A 20,954-nucleotide genomic window follows, 5' to 3' on the forward strand; every position below is an offset into this window, starting at 1 on the left:
TTGTGTTGAGCTGCCAATAAGCTTGTTGGGATTTATTCTGGAATAATAACCACCTGGAATTACATTATACCTTACATAACATACCTTTAAATGTGACTAATCAGAATCAAGTTGTGTAATAAGACGAAATAACGCCATTTCGCTGTCTATATTAGAAATAAAGATCATTAAATTAGATGTTTTTGATCTTGATCAGGGCTTCTCAAACTGTTCACCCCAATGCCAGTGACTAAAATATACAGACATTGCACGTAAAGGCCTACATACACCAATAGGACTTTATAAACATGAGTATATAGACAGGAAATGCAACAGTTTAAGAACCATATCGTTTTATATTTGATTATTTATTTAATTTCAGCATTAGCCTCACCTAATGAGATTGAGGTGGGCACAATGTTTGGAGGAAAGTCCATTCTGGGATTAGTTTTGGAGACCACCACTTGGAGAACATCCTCCACATTCAGTCATGACCTGTATTTATTTTGTAAGGTGTCAAAGTTTACCATTGTGCCATAATATCAATCTGCTGTAACTGATGGTATTGCTGTGTTGTTAATCTAACTTAATCACCCTAGGGGTTGCAATCCAATCGGACCCCCACTTTTGGAACCACTGATCCAGATTAGCAACAACATTGTCTGTGGTTTTTTTGTAATGGATGTCAAGGATAAATTCTTGATCATTCCCACTGACTTGACAAACAGCACAGATTTAACAAAATGGAATACAGTATTCAAGGACAGTTATAAATTTTAGCCAATTAATTTGCCTAGATAAACAATTATGCCCTTGGTGACATTTGTAAAGGTTTAAAGTTAATGAGACATCAGCCAAACGATGAAAAACATTCATAATAACTTACCGCTACATTTGCATACACCGGGTCGGTCAAATCATCACTGCAAACTGCATCGTCATGATCAGGTCTGGACTCTTTGGACGTCTTTGCCAGGAAATAAAAGAAAGAAATCAATCGATAGAAAATAACTAATACTGTAACTAAGGCATTCCCACACCAACTATAAAATACTTTACCTGTACATTTGCATACACAGGGTCCATGAAATTATCACAGTAATCATTGTCTCCATCATGATGAGGTCTGGACTGATTCATCTTAGCCATTAAAGAAAAATACATCACACACAAAATAAACCAGTGCTTATGAACGATTAAGCCAAAACGATTCAGTTTATGAGCGATCTGGATCCATATACTAATAACTGAACTTGTTTTTCTCACCTGAGATACTTCTGTATTGTTTCTCTTCATCTTGTGTTTCCTTAAAACAACGAATAGGTTACATAACAGTGTAGAGCGAGTATGTTTTTGTAGAAACTTACTGGACTTGAATTAATGGGAAAAACCTTTAAGCAAATATATATATATATATATATATATATATATATATATATATATATATATATATATATATATATATATATATATATATATATTATGGTTATTACACTGCAGTTGAATGCTGAACACATCTTACCAAATGAGCAACATCATGATGACAACTGCAGCTCCACAACCCACTCCAATAGATGTGTATAATATCAGCGGACGTCCTACAGCAGACGAAAGAGTAAAACATCAGAAAATGTTCACTTTAGGAGTGAGTACATGAGCTGCTTTACCTTTAACAGTGACAGAGATGGCGTCTGATTTCTCAGCTCCATGTGGATTGTGAGCCGTTATTACAGCTGATCTATTTTTAGACATTGAGACGTTCCTGGGTTTGTCTGAAACGGATGTAATCAAATATTTTTCACAAGATAAATTCTAGAAATGTTTAAAAAGAACCGACAAATCTGTACTCACATATGACGTTAAGATAGACCTCAGGTGATGCGAGTGTGTGTCCACGTACAGCACAGCTATAGTTGCCTACATCCTCTATTCTGACTGACTTGAGGATGAGATTGTTTCCAATAATTCCTTCAGTCAATGTGTGTGAGTTTCTGTACCAGATGAATGTTGGTGTGTCAGTCAGATTACAGCTGCTTTTACATGTCAGACGGACTGAATCTCCCTCTGTCACTCTCTCAGGAGACTCCAGCTGAAGATCTGAACACAACACACACATTATGTCTAGTGCTGCTCTCATACACTGATTATTATTCTACATAATGACCACAATAAGAGAGAAATCTCAGGAGAGTCACCTGTGACATTAAGGGTCACTCCTGGATAACCAAACCATCTTTCTTTTGTGTTATCAGTAGTGATTCTGCAATAATACTTGTGTTCATCTTTCTTTGTCACATGACTCAGTCTGACGGTGCAGTTCTGCTGTTTATCTCCCAGATACTGAAGCCTCTGAATGTATTCAGGGTCCACAGACAGATCTGGATGATCATCATTTTTTATTTGATCTTTTTCTTTAGTCCAGAACACTTTCATGATCTGAAGTCTAGTAGGGTATGTAAAAGTGCAGCTCAATGTCACTGATGAGTTCTTCAGTGCACAGATGTATGAAGGACTGTAACTCACAGCCCAATTAGCACCAGAAACCCCTGAGACAGAAATAATCAAGAATGTTCAGGTGAAGATAAAGTTTGCTAAACCTCTTGATAGTTTCAGAAGTGTTGCAGTGACTCACTGTGAATCATGAGCAGGAAGATCAGAGGAAGGGGAGGAGCCATTCTGACTGACATCATCATTGTTCTTGATTTAAACTTGTTTTATTGTTAATTTAAAAGACAGGAGCCTGTAAAGGTATATATTTTACCATTATACTCAGAACTGAGATGATGAAGAGATTCAAAATAAAGATTTTAATGATAATAATTCTAGTAATCCAATACAAGACATGATATTAGCACAGAAGTTTCATCAGCTCAAACACACGCAACACCAAATTATGTGCTAAGAAAACTGAGAATCTTAAAAAAAAAACCCTGTGGTTAACACTCAACTTCTCTTTCTTTCCCATTATAAGGTCACTTTATACATGTTATAAAAACCACCCAATTCTGCTGTAACATTTGCAACCATCCTTTTAGAGCTACATACAAAACAGAACACTGTCATATAACCAATTCAAAAATAAATAAGTACATAAAAATAGCATGATTTGGTCATGCTTTTCCTGGTAAAATGTCTTAGTTTACCCAAAATTTAAAACTACCACTACATGTGGTCTTAAACCTTTATGAGTTTCTTTCTTCTGTTGAAAGAAGATACTTTGAACAATGTTGGTTGGCACCAATTGACTACCATAGTAGGAAGAAAGCAACGTTTACGAAAGTAAACAGACACCACTAGCTGCATTCATCAAAATATCTTATTTGAGTGCAGCAGAAAAAAGAAACTCGAATAGTTTTTGAACATGAACTTTGCCTTTAACTACTGAATTTTGTGCATTTTGAGTAGTTTTCAAAAAAAAATAGATTTTTATTATTGAAAAAACAGACTAATTTAAAAACATGTTACATACAATACATAACTAAAGGTAGAACAGTTAAGGAACTTTATCTAGGATGCAGAATTTAAGTAATCTCCGGAAATATTAATAAACGATGCTCTTACCTTTTTCACCAACACTGCAAATAAGCAAAATAAAAGCAGCTCTTAGTTTTCACACTCTTTAAAATGTTGGTGGACAACGCCTTTTAATGCAAGGTTTCTCTGTCACACCTCATGCTGGTGTCATTTTTATCAACATCGCAGAACATGTCTGACTAAAGTCGTGAAGATTTAGCTGAAATAAAGTCTGCCCATAGAGATTATCATGCTATTGTCTTTGTTATGTATGAAAATTAATAGCTTTATTGTTTATTTAATTAAAAAATATTTCGTATAAAAAGTGATCATGTTACTCATAGGCGGAGGGTGAACAAACTCCAGGCTAATATATGCGCTGCCCTTTAATGCATTTAAAAAGATTTGCGACCGATCAAGAAGAGGTTTTAACAAAAGCACCGCCTATCAACAAACGCCTATTATATTCAACACGCACATTAAATTATTTTATTAAACTGACCCACTGATATACACTACTGGTCAAAAGTTTGGGGTCAGTTTATTTATTTGTTATTATTATTACTTATATTTAATAATCTAATTAAAATTATTCTGTTCGTCAAGACGGCATTTATTAAATATTAAAAAAATATTAAATACTTATTTATTAAATATTTATTTATTACTTACTGTATGCAGTTTCACATGAAATTATAACTCCTTTTTGCTTTTATTACTATTACCAATAATAATAATAATAATAATAATAGAGTGATTTCTGAAGGATCGTGTGACTGAAGACAGAAGTAATAAAGCTGAAAATTCATCATCGCGGACGCAACCTTCACTATTCTGCCACCCTAGGCGGCCGCCTAGGTTGCCTCTGGACGCGCCGGCCCTGAGAATACGAAATCATTCTCTTTTTTTACGAGGCCAATCGAAAACCGAACTTGTAATTCAGCAATTAATATTTGACCTTTAAAATGTAAAACTCCAAACGATTGCCTAAACAAGATTACTACACTATAGGCTAGACTACGTTACAATGAAACTACCAATTTAATGCTGAAAACAAATTAAATGAGAATAATATTTTATCATGCCTTTCTCGTAATACTCATTTGTCATTTAATACTTACGTCCTTGACCAGTAAATCAGAATAGTCTGTTGGCCAGCACTTTTAGTTTGGGTTTCAGAGCAGCTGCTAACTCTAGTAATAAACAGCGCTCATCAGTGCAACGTGCGGGGTTGGACAGTTTCACTTTTGTGCGGAGGGGGAATTTAAATTTGATTGACAAACTTACAATAGCTAAAGTGTTGTGTTAATCATCAACATTTAATTACATTCATATTACGCCTTACACCCGTTACATGTTTTCAATGCATTTTTTTTCTTTGCTGCTATCTCCGTGCTGTGGTCTCTGGCCAGGGGGAGGCTAAGCCTTCCCTAGCCTTACACACGCTCCGCCTATGATGTTACTCTTGAGAGTTGTTTGCTTGCCTGACGTATTTCCTGTATTTGACTCAAGTGTCCATGTGGGTGTAAGAGTGCTAATGTTTTTTAGATGTTTTGATTAGCTAATAGGACATGCCTAAATGTAGTGTAGTGACAATGCACTTCATTTACACATTCTATGTATTTAATATGTTGCTTTTTTCTCTGATTGGTAAACCCTAAGAGTTTAAATGACAAAATACCCATCATTTTAAAATGTGTACCACAAATATATATTACAATAACTTGCATTGCAAACCTCTTCATTGACATCTTGTGGTTTTGGGAGATTGTGAGTTCCTGATTGTGATGAATGATGGGATATGCTTACTTGAGTTGGATGTTTTCAGATGTGGGACAGTATTGTGGTTAAAATACAGGAAATACATCATGTAAAGAGTTCAAGAAAGCAGGTGTCAGAATCGGAACAGGCACCAAGTCATCCAGGGTTTAAAGGGATACTTCACCCAATAATGAAATTATACATTTTATTCATCCACCCTCAGGCCACTGAATATATAAGTAAGTGTACATGTGAGTAGCCAAAAGGCACAAATGAAAGTCCTGGGACTTTGGCAGAAGGCCAGGGTTGTGCCAGAGGGACAGTCCTGGGAGTATCAGGTACATAAGAGAGGCAGAGTTTGACTATGACGAGCAGACCTGTTGGATTGACTAGCTTGTGGGCTGTGGGAAGCTGGCAGAGTTTGGGGCATGGCTGAAGCCAGCAGAGCTTTAGACTGGACAGGAGCTGACAGGACTCAACTATAGGCTTGAGGCAACAAGACAATGAGCTTAGGAGACACAGATAGCACAAGGAACTTGAGTGACACCTTCAGAGCAAGGACCCATGGGGCAAGAAACTTGCGTGAGACAGATGGGGCAATAGACTTGGGTGACACTGACAGGACAAGGAACTTTGGTTACAAGGACAGAGAGGACAATGAACTTTGGTGACAATGATAAGGCAAGGAACTTGGGTGACACTGACAGGGCAAGGAACTTAGGTGACAATGACAGAGAGGACAAGAAACTTTGGTGACAATGATGGGGCAAGGAACTTGAGTGACACTGACAGGTCTCCAATAATGCAAAGAAGTTGGGTGACATCGATGGGGTAAGGAACTTTGGGGATACCCACAGGACAAGGGACTTTGGTGTCAATGACAGGCCAAGGAACTTGAGGAAGATTGACAAGGCAAGGATCTTTGGTGACACTGACAGGGCAAAGAACTTGAGGCAAGGGTGGCAAGGAATGATGGGGAGAGGAATGTGAATGCAACCTTTGGGGCAAGGACCTTGGGTGACACTGATGGAGCAGGAATCTTGAGTGATGGGGCAAGGAACTTGGGTAACACTGATGCACTGATAGGCCAGGGAACATAGGTGACACTTATGGTGCAAGGGACTTACAATGACAGGCCAAGAAACAGAGAACTTTGGGGACACCGATGAAGCAAGGACCTTTGGTGACACCAATAGGGCAAGGAACATTTGTGACAGATGGTGCAAGCAATGTGAATGACACTTATGGGGCATGGAACTTGGGTGACAATGACTGGACAAGAAATTTGGGTGACAAGACACGGAACTTGGGTGACAACAGAAGGGCAAGGAACTCTAGTGACATGACAGGGCAAGAACGCGGGTGACACTAATTGGGGCAAGGAACCTGAGTGACAGCGACAAGGCAAGAAATTTGGGTGACGGGCAAGGAAATTGGGTGACATGATGGGGAAAGGAATTCTGGTGACACGAAGGGGCAAGAAACTTTGGTGACATGATGGAACAAGAAACTTGTGTGACACTGACAGGACAAGGAACTTGGGTGACAATGACAGCCAAGGAATGCGGATGACACCTATGGGGCAAAGAATTGGGTGACACCAACTAGACAAGAAACTTGACTGACACCAACAGAGCAAAAAACTTCCCAAGCCCCTTTCCCTGCTGACATCACTTAAGTTCAAACAGAACTTGCCACAATTTACTCACATAGAAATTACTTTTCCTATGGCAGTAAATGTGTCGGAATATCTGTTTGATTTACTGTCATTCTTCCACATATCTTCCTTTGTGGTCAGCAGAAAAAAGGTATTTAAACAGGACTGGAACAACCTGAGGGTGAGTAAATGACGACCCATTACCTCAACTTGACAGTGACCTCTAGTGGCTGTTATGTGATGCATTCATATTACATTGCATATGCTTTACTGGGAAAAGAACATGCACAGAGGTGTTTAAAAATGACAGATTTTTTATTTATACAATGATACAAATATATTTAAATATTTCCAGGTGAAGATTGTTCATGTATTTAATTATACATTTAAAAAAAGCATAATGTAGAAAATATTGTGGTGATCTTTAATGAGCTGTAGTATTCAACACAACATTGCATTAGATGTACTCTTTAAGTCTGGATCATATTTTGGTAGTTAAGCAGAGGTCAAAAAATATACATTTACTTGAGGTTAAAAAAGTAAAAAATCATTTAAAAGAGAACAAACTATCGAATAAGCTGTGCAAATGTCATTCATACTGCAGCCAGTATATTATTTACATGACTTCTGTTAAATTAGTGAATAGAAAAGGCTAGAGTAAACAGTGATGTACAGTAAACACAAATCTCTGTAGTCAGTCCTGCTCTCATTTCCCTACGTTCTTGTAGAGGATCATGGAAACAACCATTGCTGCAATCTGAGGAAACAAATCAGGTGAAATGATTGTAAATATTAGCTGTAAATATTCCATCAAAGTAATAATACAGTGGATGTGTTTGATTTTTGGACCATCAATTGTAGTATATCACATACTAAGATTTGGTGCATGCATGTTCATTTTCAATGTTCACCGTTTGTCAATAGACACATTAGTCTACATTGAGTTCCTTCATTGAGTTGAAGGTAAAAAGAATTAAATACCTCTAAAGCTGCGATTCCTAAAGCCACACCAGCCAGCAGGAGTGCATTATCCTCAATCAGCTTTACTAATGTCTTAAAGCAGCCCTCGATATCCTGCAGAAACAGAAAACATACACACTGATGAACAAACACACCAACGCATCATCTGCATTTGCCTAGACATTTAGATCTGTAATGGTTCTGTCTGACATTGTTGGACAGTGCATATTTGTATTAATATATTTAGCTTATTTACAAGTTATGCAAACTCTTTTCAGATTAGCTAGGTTGGCGTTTAGGATGTATAATAATATCTGAATTCCCAACTTTATGACTGGTTGCATTTTACAGTAGGGCATTTGTTATTTACTACCCATTTGGCTTTATAAATGCACCGGTCAATGGGAAACTAAATACCATTACTTTAGATATGAAATCCACCAATTAGTCCATGCCACCAATTACTGCAGACTATTTATAGGCCACCATAAAATCCATTACATTTTTCTGCCAAAATCCTTTTAATTATTATTATTATTATTATTATTATTATTATTATTATGTAGTACGTTCATTTTTGCGTGGATTATTTGGTTTTACTTAATTAGAAATGTTCAGCTAACTAAAGTTAAATTTTAAAAGCTGAATCCAATAAGTTCTGCTAACTTACATTTTTAATGCTGAATCCAATAAGTTCAGCTAACTTACATTTTTTAATGCTGAATCCAATAAGTTCAGCTAACTTACGTTTTTTTATTGCTGAATCCAATAAGTTCAGCTAACTTACATTTTTAATGCTGAATCCAATAAGTTCAGTTAACTTACATTTTTAACGCTGAATCCAATAAGTTCAGCTAACTTACGTTTTAACGCTGAATCCAATAAGTTCAGCTAACTTACATTTTTTTATTGCTGAATCCAATAAGTTCAGCTAACTTACGTTTTTTTATTGCTGAATCCAATAAGTTCAGCTAACTTACGTTTTTTTATTGCTGAATCCAATAAGTTCAGCTAACTTACATTTTTTTATTGCTGAATCCAATAAGTTCAGCTAACTTACGTTTTTTTATTGCTGAATCCAATAAGTTCAGCTAACTTACGTTTTTTTATTGCTGAATCCAATAAGTTCAGCTAACTTACATTTTTAACGCTGAATCCAATAAGTTCAGCTAACTTACGTTTTTAACGCTGAATCCAATAAGTTCAGCTAACTTACGTTTTTTTATTGCTGAATCCAATAAGTTCAGCTAACTTACGTTTTTTTATTGATGAATCCAATAAGTTCTGCTAACTTACCTTTTTTAATGCTGAATCCAATAAGTTCAGCTAACTTACGTTTTTTTATTGCTGAATCCAATAAGTTCAGCTAACTTACGTTTTTTTATTGATGAATCCAATAAGTTCTGCTAACTTACCTTTTTTAGCGCTGAATCCAATAAGTACAGCTTACTTTAGTTTTTAACGCTGAATCCAATAAGTTCAGCTAACTTACGTTTTTTAATGCTGAATCCAATAAGTACAGCTAACTTACGTTTTTAGCGCTGAATCCAATAAGTTCAGCTAACTTACGTTTTTTAATGCTGATCCCAATAAGTTCAGCTAACTTACGTTTTTAACACTGAATCCAATAAGTTCAGCTAACTTACGTTTTTAGCGCTGAATCCAATAAGTTCAGTTAACTTAAGTTTAGTTTGCCGGTCTTATTGGGTGAGTTAGCTGAACTTTTCTAAACAAGTAAAAGTCCACACAAAAAAATCTTTCAAATCATGACATTCAGTTTCCTTTGTGCATCACAGAAAATAAGAAATCAAATAAGTGACTAATAATCACCAAATTAAAGATGATGCTATTGAACTGTCCAATGTTTATTAAACTGAAATAAAAGTCATCAAACTTAATCTCATTTGTTAGTGAGTTTGGGCACAGAGCGTTCTCTACATACCGCAGTTTCTGCTGCCCTTTCATCACATGGTGATGAACTGCTCGAGCAACACTTTTCAGGATACATCGATGTTTGTGCAACAAAATTAGAGCCGATAAAGTCAGTGTAGTTGTTATATCCGCAGCACTTCAGCTAGAAACATAGACACAAATCTGAGATTGAATAATATGAAGCAGGGAGATTTTAGAGAAAGCATCTGGAAATGGAAAAGATGGTGTACCTCATTCATAGTGGTGTTCCAGATTGAGCTGAAAGCCTCATCCTCTCCATAATTATCCTTTATGCTTTTAGCCACTTTCTGTCCGATGTCATTCAGAGTTTCCTGAACCTAAAAGACGATGAAATGACAGAAATTAATGACGGTAAAATTGATATAAATTTCAGGCATGAATTATCATTTTTCATTACAAGTTGGGCTTCAATTCTAATGTGATGTAAATCTCTTTAAAGTTTGCAGATAAATGAATCCCAAATGCGAAATAAATGTGTTTCCATCTAATGTTAGAGTAGCCGACTGTAGTATTGGTCACCTAGCAACCATCAGCAGTGTTGGGAAAACTTTTAAAACTGATATATTACAATCTTCATACATTCATTCACTTTTATTTTCCTTCGGCTTAGTGCCTTTATTCAGCAGAAGTCGCAACAGCAGAATGAACTGCCAACTTAACCAGCATATGTTTTATACAGTGAATGTCCTTCCAGCTGCAACCCAGTACTGGGAAACACCCATACATACTCATTCACACACACACACACACACTCATACACTATGGTGAATTAAGTTAATCAATTCCCCTATAGCGCATGTGTTTGGACTGTGGGGGAAACCGGAGCACCAGGAGGACACCCACACCAACACGGGGAGAATATGCAAACTCCACACAGAAAGGCCACCTGAGTCGGCAATGATTCAAACCAGCAACCTTCTTGCTGTGAGGCCACAGTGCTAACCACTGAGCCACTGTGTTGCCCGATACCAATCATTTTAAGTGTGGATGGCTATTAGTTTAGTCTTTAACGGTATGTTTTTCAGTTGTGTCTCAGTGCATCATTTCTTACCAGAGGCTCAAAGACGAAGAGCACCACAGCGGCCGCCACCTCCACGAGGAAGATGATGAGCACGATGATGAAGAACTGTGAGCAAATCAAAACAATGCACTGTTATGTCTGCATCCGCTAGTGGACTCAGAGAGGACAATGTTTGGTAACACTTTGCAATATGAATGCACTAATTAATGCACAGATAATGATGCATATTAGTGCAGCCATGTTTTAAGCGAATGTAGAACTGCATGATCTTAATTATGACATTTAATTTTTCTGTACAATAAATCTTTCTTAAAGTTAAAATGATTGCTTTAATAGAGTGACTTGGAAAATCTCACACAGTCACAAGCCTTAAAACACATGCAAATGACACATTTATTGGTAAAACTCCACGAGTAAATCAGAAAGTAAGGTCACACTTTATTTTGATGGTCCGCTTGTTGAATTTAGATTACATTGCAACTAATTGTCATTAGATTATCAGGAGACTGTTAGGTTGGGGTTGGGGTTAGTGTTAGTTGACATGTAGGGTGTACTCACACTATGCTATCTGAATCAAGCCCTGGCCCATTTCCCGGATCATTTGAGAAGTGTGAGTGCTCTGAATCAGGCTCAGAAATGGTTCACTTGATCGGCCCTGGCCCGATTGGAAGAGGTGTGCCAGAGCGCGGTTCACTTGGGCTTTGGCACGGTACGCTTATATTGTGAGTGCAAAACATGCCCGAAACTGAAGATGAGACGTCACTTTTACGGGATTGTTTCATATGTGTTTATTAATAAGGGGATTTATAAAGGGACTAATCTAAAAAGAAAATGAATGAATAATAGCCTAATGTAAAATACAAAAGCAAAACATCAGTAGGCCATTTGTAACTGAAAAATGTAAGCCTTTAGCCTTTAAATTGGCCCTATTTGAAATTCAATAACAGAAATATCAGTATTCACACTGATGTATAAGGGAAATAATCATTTGCGACCATTAACCCGTTTTCTCAGAGGATCACAAACTGACAAAACATTGCTGTCGCCCTGATACAAGTTTTATTAATGGAGAAAAGTCAGAGCACTGCAGTGTTTGTGTGTTCTGTGTTTGTCTGAGAAAATTGAAAATTGCCGAAATGTGAATATTTTTTAATACAAGTTGAAGCTGATTGGTCAATTCTTGTCACGTGACTCGCGGCGCGCTCGCAACACGGCCCGCGGTTCATTGGTGCGAGCGCGTCACGCCGCTTGTGCGCGCAAACCGCTTGTGCGCGCAAACCGCTTGTTGACAAGTGGGTTGCAGATATATTCCTTGGCAGTTCGCGGGTCCTTCACTTGGCCTTTTCCCTTAGCAAAGAAACTTTCTAAAGACGCCTGTTTCTACTCATTATGCTGCTTGTGGGTTAAATTTTGGACGTAGGCGAGCTCATTTTTTCAAAATAAAAGACTTTTCAAAATAAAAGATCGGTCACTTGAGTACCATAATTATTTATAATAAATAAAACGCAAATAATTCATGATTTCTTGTGCAGCTTGGTACTAATTGATCCACGGACCGGTGGTTGAGGACCACTGAGCTAGGGGATAAAATGACCTAAGGCAACATGATCACTCTAATTGTACACTGCTAAGAATTTTTTTAAATATGACGCAACCCCCCACAAAGCTCGCTGAGGCCCCCTTGTGGGCTGCGACCCACCGCTGTACTAATACTCAAATGGACCATCAAAATAAAGTGTTACCGAAAGTAAATGTATTTATTTACTGCTGCACATTCATCACACCAAAGCTGGCCGAAGTGCTGAACATACACAAGATTGAAGCAAATGTAAGAGGAATAAAAGAAATATAAAACAAACTGATACAATATAAAAATACACACAATAATTCAAAAGATTACACAAAAATACATCTTCAACATTGTTTTAAAAGATGACAGCAACACACAAGTCATGTGTTTTTAACTGTGGCTCATAGTCAACTATGAGTCTGATTAAATCTATTGTGGATGCACACATTGCGATATCAATGCTGAAGCGATATATTGTGCAGCGCTACCCAAATGTTTTAATATAAAGCAGTAACTCACAGTGAGAAGCATGCATTTGCTTTCCCTCACAGCTCCGCAGCATCCCAGAAAGCCCATGATGGCCAGAAACGCCCCGACTCCGATCAGCAGGTACCCGATGTTGGCCAGCTGCGCCAGTTCAGGAGGAGCGTCTTCAATGTGCTCCAGAAAACCCAGGAGAGAAACTCTGTCCACGGCCACCCAGATGCCCACCGCCAGGACAGCAGCGCCCGCCAGCTGCAGACAGGAGAAACTGAGGTTATTATACTATTGCACTTTTAACTCTTTCCCTCACCAGAGTTTTTTTGTTGTTGTTGTTGTTGTTAAAAGTTGCCAGCCATCGAAATTCTAAGAAAAAACATCACTTCCGCTGCACTCGCTGACATATTTATATCGGTATGGTCACACTCACAACCGCAGCGCATTTAAATGAGACTAAATGAAATTGATATGTTGCTTAATATAATAAAATAAACAAATACGGTTTATGATGCTTCTGATGAGACCTCCAAATGTGTTTTGTTCCTACAAATCTGCAACGTGTCTTTCTCAGCTTCATTTTCTGGACATTTATTCATGGCTTCGCTACTGTTTGCCTTGGCCATGGACTCTAGGACATACAGCCTGTTACTGGTGATCAGAAAACTCACTCAAAACAACAGTATTTAAAGAAAATACATTCTTATCTGCTGAGACATAGACTGTACACTGTAAAAAATGGCCGATTTCAGCGGTAAAAAACTGTAAAAATGCTACAGTAAAAATCCGTAACCTGGTTAACAGTATGTTTCCTTAATATGTACGGTAAATAACCGTAAATCGACTTTCCCAGAATTCCCTGTATCACTTTTTATGCTTTTTGTTGACATTACTATGGACCTTTTGAGTTGTTTCCCCGTCAGTTATGTACATTAGAGATTTAGGTTGCATCTAATGTTTATTTCATGACTTTAATTTTATGCATGTTACCATACTGGTGTTTAGTAGCTGTGTGAATGACACTGAGCACCTTCTATACACTGATACATTGTTTGTTTGAGATGAGTATTGGTTCCATATGTAACTTACTCATCATCACCTGCATATGGCTGTGTTAACGTGTCTATCTGTGTAACGAAAGATGTGAAGATGTTGGTAATTCAAAATACAGACATATTACATCTATAAATTAATGAAATACGGTAGTTTACTGTAAAAATTAGAAATTACTTTTACTGTTTGTACCGTATTTTTAACGGTAAAGTACTGGCAACCACAGCTGCCAGTTTTTTACCGTAAATTTTACGGATTTATTTTTTATTGAGTAGTAATAATCTTCAACACCGGTAAAATGTACAGTTAAAGTCAGAATTATTCGCCCCCTTTTCATTTTATTTTCTTTTTTAAATATTTCCCAAATTATGTTTAATAGAGGAAAGACATTTTCACAGTATGTCTGATAATATTTTTTCTTCTGGTGAAAGCCTTATTTGTTTTTATTTCGGCTAGAATAAAAGCAGTTTTTAATTTTTTAAACACCATTTTAGGGTCTAAATTAGTAGCCCCTTTAAGCTATATTTTGTTCGATAGTCTACAGAACAAACCATCATTATACAATAACTTGCCTAATTACCCTAACCTGCCTAGTTAACCTAATTACCCTAGTTAAGCCTTTAAATGTCACTTTAAGCTGTATAGAAGTGTCTTGAAGAATATCTAGTCTAATATTATTTACTGCTCGTGACAGAGAGAAAATAAATCAGTTATTAGAGATGAGTTATTAAAACTATTATGATTAGAAATGTGTTACAGAAATCTGCTCTCTGTTAAACAGAAATTCGGGAAAAAAATAAACAGGGGGGCTAATAATTCAGGAGGGCTAATAATTCTGACTTCAACTGTATATCTCAGTTGTTCTCAATGCACTCCAAACAGCAGAGAAGCTCTCAGGCCATTTACAGTGAAGACTATCACCCCTGATTACTCCTACACATCCGGACGTGTTTATTATTACTCCAAATGTATTTAAAGATGAAGTGTAGCAGCATACTCCATCATTTTAGGTTATGCAAATAAGAGTAAGATATCATTTAAAGGTGTAAAGGCGCTCTTGTTTTTGTTTAGAACAAATTTCGATCATAACAAAAACAGTGTGCTTTTATTCAGTAATAAAGAAAGTCAAGCAGTGCGGTTTATGCTGTTTCCACAAAGGGTTAACGTTAATCATTAGTGTCGCGCCAATAGCCTAGTGGTATTGTGCACTGACATATAGCACCGGCGTGCTCACGGCGACCCGAGTTCGATTCCTGCCTGGAGGTCCTTTGCCAATCCTTCCCTTTTCTCTGCTCCCAATGCTCTCCTATCTGAAATCTCCACTGTCCTATCATTATAAAGGTGAAAAACCCCTAAAAAATAATTATAAAAAAAAACATTAATCGTTAGCTCGACCACGGAACTGTATAGCCTGCTGGCAAATCACAATATTATTAATTACATCAGGACACGTTTATGTAATGAAAAGTAGTTATGTTTACTGCCGCTACTAAAGCAACATAGCATAATTCAGCTATATCAGCACCACAGCAGATTGACGGCATAAACCAGGGGTCTGGAACCTTTTTCCAGCAAAGAGCCATTTTTGATGTTTTTGGCAAATGCATTTTTTAAAGAGCCACGTGACTTGACACGATCCAGCATATGTTTTACACAGCGGAGAGTAGGACTGGGAAACATCCATACACACTGATTCACACACATACACTGGACAATTTGTGTTCGGACTGTGGGGGAAACCAGAGCACCAGGAGAAAACCCATGCAAACACAGGGAGAACTTGCAAACTCTACACGGGGACATCAGCTGACCCAGCGACTTTCTTGCTCTGAGGCGATTGTGCTACCCACTGCGCCACCCTGCTATACATATATATATATATATATATATATATATATATATATATATATATATATATATATATATATATATATATATATTAGGCATGTGCCGGTATCACATTTTCATGTTGCGATTAATTGATTGAGCTTTTATCACGGTATACGGTATTATCACGATATTGTAATTTTACTAGAGAAACAGGTAAAAAAACACAAAAAACTTCAGTTTCATCAACTTAGTAACTTTAATAACTTTTTAATTAACTAAAAGTACTTCAAACATTTAAATACAAATAAATATAAATAAAACAATACACAATATAAAAGTAAACTTGAGCAATTATATCAAAGTGAATGTGCAAAGGGAAACCGTCTTCGATCAGCAATCCCTCTGCATTTTTTTGGAACCCAAAACATTTCCAAACCTCTGACTTTTTTTTTGAAGGGGGATAAATTGTCGGCAGCGTTCCTCCTTTCTGCCATGCTTCTTCTTCATGTGAGGATTATAGTGCGGTGGCAGCGGCGGCGTGCACTGTGTGCCACAGTGCTTCTACATGCGGGGATTGTTTACATCAGAGTGCGCATCAGTTCTGCGCAGCATATACGCAGTGTTTCTTCAAGCGGTTGATGGAAAATAAGCTAAGGCGCGTTCTAAGAATATAAATTCGGATCTATTATTTTTCACGGTATTTTGAAGTGCCCGCGATAACAATATCGTGCATATTCATTACCGTGATTTATCGCATTACCGAATACGGCACAAGCCTAATATATATATATTTATATTTTGAAACTTTCGATGTTCCTCAGGATTATTTTCTTTTTGCCATCATCACCAATCATAATTGTTGTTTGAATTTAGGTGCACGCGCGGTTACCATAGAAACGTAAGTTTATTCACAGCGCCGCACACACGCATTGTTCGAAACGTTTTTATTCTTTTTCTTGCAAAAATTACAATAACGAGGGAATTGTGATTGTATTTTCAATAGGAAACTGATTTCTAGTTATCTAGCGGTTATCATTTTTAAACTGCAAAATATTATTGAAGGGAGACAGCTTAAGAGCCACCTATTTTTGGTCAAAGAGCCACTTGTGGCTCGCGAGCCATAGGTTCCCGACCACTGGTATAAACAGTTCGGTCACACAGATGGCAACTGCACCACTGTGTGACGACACATACAACCTATGAATGTACTTTTCTGGAGTTCGCGAATTACAAAAACTTATGTTGCTTATGTGGAGAAGTAATAAACTATAAAATAAACTATAGATTTTTCTTTTAAGAAAAAAATATTAAGAATATCAAGTCAAAATCTTGTTTCATGAGGACATTTTGGATGTATGAAAGTGTATCAAAACTCAATCCTTGATACTAATATACATTGCTCAGCACTTCATTAAGATAGCTTCCAATTGGATTTTCTCTAAATTTGGAATCTGAGGGTTAAAAATATCCAGTTGTTTAATAGTTTAAGCTTTTCCATTCTATTCTAGTTACAGAAACAGTACTTTGACAATTTGTTGTCTTAGTCAGTGTTTCCCAACCCTGTTCCTGGAGGCACACCAACAGTACATATTTTGGATGTCTCGTTATCTGACCCATTCATTTCAGGTGTTGGAGTCTCTTCTGATGTTATGATAAGAGGATTCAGGTGTGTTTGATTAGGGAGAGGATGAAAATGTGGACTGTTGGTGTGCCTTCAGGAACAGGGTTGGGAAACACTGATCTAAGTTATAGTTGTTCTTTACTAAACCCCTCAGTCAGCGCTGACCTTGTTAAGCTAATGTTTCAGTGTTTTTACAGTTAAAGCCTATAATAAAGGCTCCGTGTGAGAAACATGACGCTGTTTTTACGAGTTTCCTTGTTTGATAAGAGTGTCTGTAACTCAATCTCGGGGGTTTTGCGGTAGAAGTAGCTCAGAGATAAGCGCTCGGTCATAAAATCATTAAAATAGATGTCCTCATTGTCGAAGAACTCGTAAACATTTCCTTTATACTCACGAAGATGATGCCGTTGAAGACAAACATCATGACTTTGAGGAAACCCTTGCAGCACATTTTGATGTATTTTCCTGGTTCCTGAATGAGAAAAGAGGATTTTTATTAATGTAGAACTAACACAAATACAAGTGAATGTAAAATGAAGTCGAAATGCTTTAAAGATGTCGAAAAGTTGATAATTTACCTTTATACTGTATTAGAAACACATTTATCTACAAACGGTTTGTTTTTTTTATATAAATGTACAGTTGAAAGCCAAATATAACAAATATAAAGGATATTTTTATATATTTTATAACACATTTTTCAACATAATAGCTTTAATAACTAATTTCAAATAACCGATTTCTTTTGTTTTTGCCATGATGACAGCACATAATATTAAGTCCTGTAATATGTATATATGTATGTATATGTATATATGTATGTATATATATATATATATATATATATATATATATATATATATATATATATATATATATATATATATATATATATATATATATGTATATATATGTATATGTATGTGTGTATATATATATGTATATATGTGTGTGTGTATATATATGTATATATATATGTGTGTATATATATATATCTGTGTATATATATGTGTGTGTATATATATGTGTGTGTATATATATGTATATATGTGTGTGTGTGTGTGTGTCTCTGTGTCTGTGTATATATATATGTATATGTAAATATATATGTAAATATATGTATGTATACAGTTGATGTCAAAATATTAGCCCCCCTGTTTATTTTTTTTCCCCAATTTCTGTTTAAATGTGAGAAGATTTTATTTTGTCAATACATTTCTAATCATAATAGTTTTAATAACTCATCTTTAATAACTGATTTATTTTATCTTTGCCATGATGACATATAAATAATATAATATTAGACTAGATATTTTTCAAGACACTTCTATACAGCTTAAAGTGTCATTTAAAGGCTTAACTAGGTTAATTAGGTTAACTAGGCAGGATAGGGTAATTAGGCAAGATATTGTATAATGATGGTTTGTTCTGTAGACTATTGAAAACAAATATAGCTTAAAGAGGCTAATAATATTGACCTTAAAATGTTTTTTAAAAAATTAAAAACTGCTTTTATTCTAGCCGAAATAAAACCAATAAGACTTTCTCCAGAAGAAAAAATATTATCAGACATACTGTGAAAATTTCCATGCTCTGTTAAACATCATTTGGCAAATATTTAAGAAAGAAACAATAATTCAAAGGGGGGGGGCTAATATTTTTGCCTTCAACTGTATATATATATATATATATATACAATAATATTGTTTATTATTTATAACTAAAATAAATAAGGAAAATGAATAGGAAACACTGTGAAAATTTCATTGCTTTGCTAAACAGCACTTGAGAAAATATGAAATATTCTAAAATATGTATGTGTTTACTCATTTAAGAAAGCATTCATTTGCTTAAAAATGTACTTATTTACTAAATATTTCAACACCTTCCAGTAGAACATTAGACTGAGCAGTATTTCCAGTGTATTCAACATAGTAAAAGCATATAATATATAATAAAATGGTGTTTATGATGCGAATGAACTGCGAATATAGACAGTAATGTAATTGACTCTTCACTGTACAGCGTCTGTCTGTCTGTTTAATCAGCAGTTTCTCTCAAAAGACATCAGAGCTGTAAAAACACATTAAAATGACCAAAAAAAGCAATAAAAACACAATGCTAAGCGCATTAACAGAAACCTGTGTGTGAAGAGATGCTCTGAGCTCTACGTTTTGGAAGCTTTCTGTTTATTTCTATGTAAACTATACAGAAATAAAAGAAACTGTGTGCAATTCTGGGAAATACTCAACTACAGATGGAGATTGTGAGTAATTTGTGGTGTTTTGGTTCCTCAAAATGAAGCGTACTGGTACAGACTCTATTAGATACACTTGGCTGGTGTTTATTCTATAATTATGAATGGTGAACCGCTGGTTTCTGACTCATTACATGTATGTTAGTAGGAGATAAACAGGCTGAGCTGTTAAGATTTTACACTAAAGCAACTTTTAGTCTATCTTAGAGAACATTACTGATGTAAAGTAATGAATTACAAACACTCAAACTACTGTAATTCAGTCAGTTTTATTAGGAATTGAGAAAAAAAAGTGTGAATTTACTTAAGTAATTTTTAGTGCTTTATTTGGGCTTTTACTTACGCTCTTTACCTTTTAAAAAAGTGTATTTTAGTGTTACCTGAGTGCATTTATAGTGCGTTAACTCAACTTTTACTCCACTATTTTCCTTTAAAAGTGTATTTTACTTTTACTTGAGTACAATTTTAGTGCTTTATCTGTACTTTCACTCTATATTCCTTTAAAAAAGGTGTATTTTACCTTTATTTGAGTACATTTTAGTGTTTAATTTGCACTATTACTCCACAATTTTGTTTAAAGGTGTATTTTACTTCTACTTGAGTACGTTTGTAGAGCTTTATCTGTACTTTTACTCTATTTTGCTTTATAAAGGTGTATTTTACCTTTATTTGAGTACGTTTGTAGAGCTTTATCTGTACTTTTACTCTATTTTGCTTTAAAAAGGTGTATTTAACTTTTACTTGAGTACATTTTACTGCTTTATTTGTACTTTTACTCTACTATTTTCCTTTTTCTAAAGTGTATTTTACTTTTACTAATGCCCAATTTCCCTAACATGCCTCATTAACCTAGTTAAGCCTTTCAATGTCACTTTAAGCTGAATATCTATATATAAGAAACCAGTTATTAGAAATAAAGAATTATCAACTATTAAGTTTAGAAATGTGTTGATGAAATCTTTTCTCTGTTAAACAAAAATTGGAGAAAAAAAGATAAATTTAAGAGGAGGGCGAATACTTCTGTCGTCAAGTGTATATGTCTATAATCCCCAGCACATGAAGAAAATATAGGTTATATATATATGAGTAAATGATATAAATACCTGTATAATGAGTGTTACTTGTCCACCGCTGATGTTGATCTCTGTCTGACACCTCCAACACCTGCAGACTGAAGTACCTGCTGAAGGTGGAGCTCACTGACACACACACACACACCCACACAGAGTCTTGCTTACGGATGAGGCTCTGGCACGAGGGCTCATCAGCTGATCATTCAGTCAGAGATGGTTGAGTTTTACT

The 20,954-nt window shown here is 35.8% G+C and overlaps 2 protein-coding genes across 2 annotated transcripts; both read right to left on the reverse strand.

Moving 5' to 3' along the window:
• Positions 1-1,722: 1,722 nt before the first annotated feature.
• Positions 1,723-2,672, reverse strand: LOC130220063 (carcinoembryonic antigen-related cell adhesion molecule 2-like; the record flags this gene model as incomplete). Its single annotated transcript, XM_056452722.1, has 4 exons — positions 2,612-2,672; positions 2,175-2,525; positions 1,831-2,076; positions 1,723-1,751 (listed from the first exon to the last, which is right to left on the reverse strand). Coding segments are annotated over exons 1-4 (687 nt in total), but the record flags the coding sequence as incomplete, so codon positions are not given.
• Positions 2,673-7,204: 4,532 nt separating this feature from the next.
• tspan34a (tetraspanin 34a) lies at positions 7,205-20,827 on the reverse strand. The gene is made up of 8 exons (XM_056455332.1): positions 20,756-20,827; positions 17,790-17,867; positions 12,934-13,149; positions 10,875-10,949; positions 10,033-10,140; positions 9,813-9,944; positions 7,892-7,984; positions 7,205-7,667 (listed from the first exon to the last, which is right to left on the reverse strand). The coding sequence occupies exons 2-8, from the start codon at positions 17,844-17,846 to the stop codon at positions 7,617-7,619; spliced, it is 732 nt and encodes a 243-aa protein (XP_056311307.1). The 5' UTR covers positions 17,847-17,867; positions 20,756-20,827; the 3' UTR covers positions 7,205-7,616.
• Positions 20,828-20,954: the final 127 nt, after the last annotated feature.

Source organism: Danio aesculapii, chromosome 1 (assembly GCF_903798145.1).
Source record: "Danio aesculapii chromosome 1, fDanAes4.1, whole genome shotgun sequence".
NCBI lineage: Eukaryota > Metazoa > Chordata > Actinopteri > Cypriniformes > Danionidae > Danio > Danio aesculapii.

What these genes read in the sequence shown, in the direction of transcription:
- tspan34a (XM_056455332.1), bottom strand. Translation starts at nt 17,846, where the DNA reads ATGTGCTGCAAGGGTTTCCTCAAAGTCATGATGTTTGTCTTCAACGGC. An exon ending in AAAGGGCAGCAGAAACTGCG is followed by an intron (nt 7,985 to 9,812) that starts GTATGTAGAGAA and finishes CTGTTTCTGCAG; the next exon opens with GATATCGAGGGCTGCTTTAA. An exon ending in TAGGAATCGCAGCTTTAGAG is followed by an intron (nt 7,668 to 7,891) that starts GTATTTAATTCT and finishes TTGTTTCCTCAG; the next exon opens with ATTGCAGCAATGGTTGTTTC.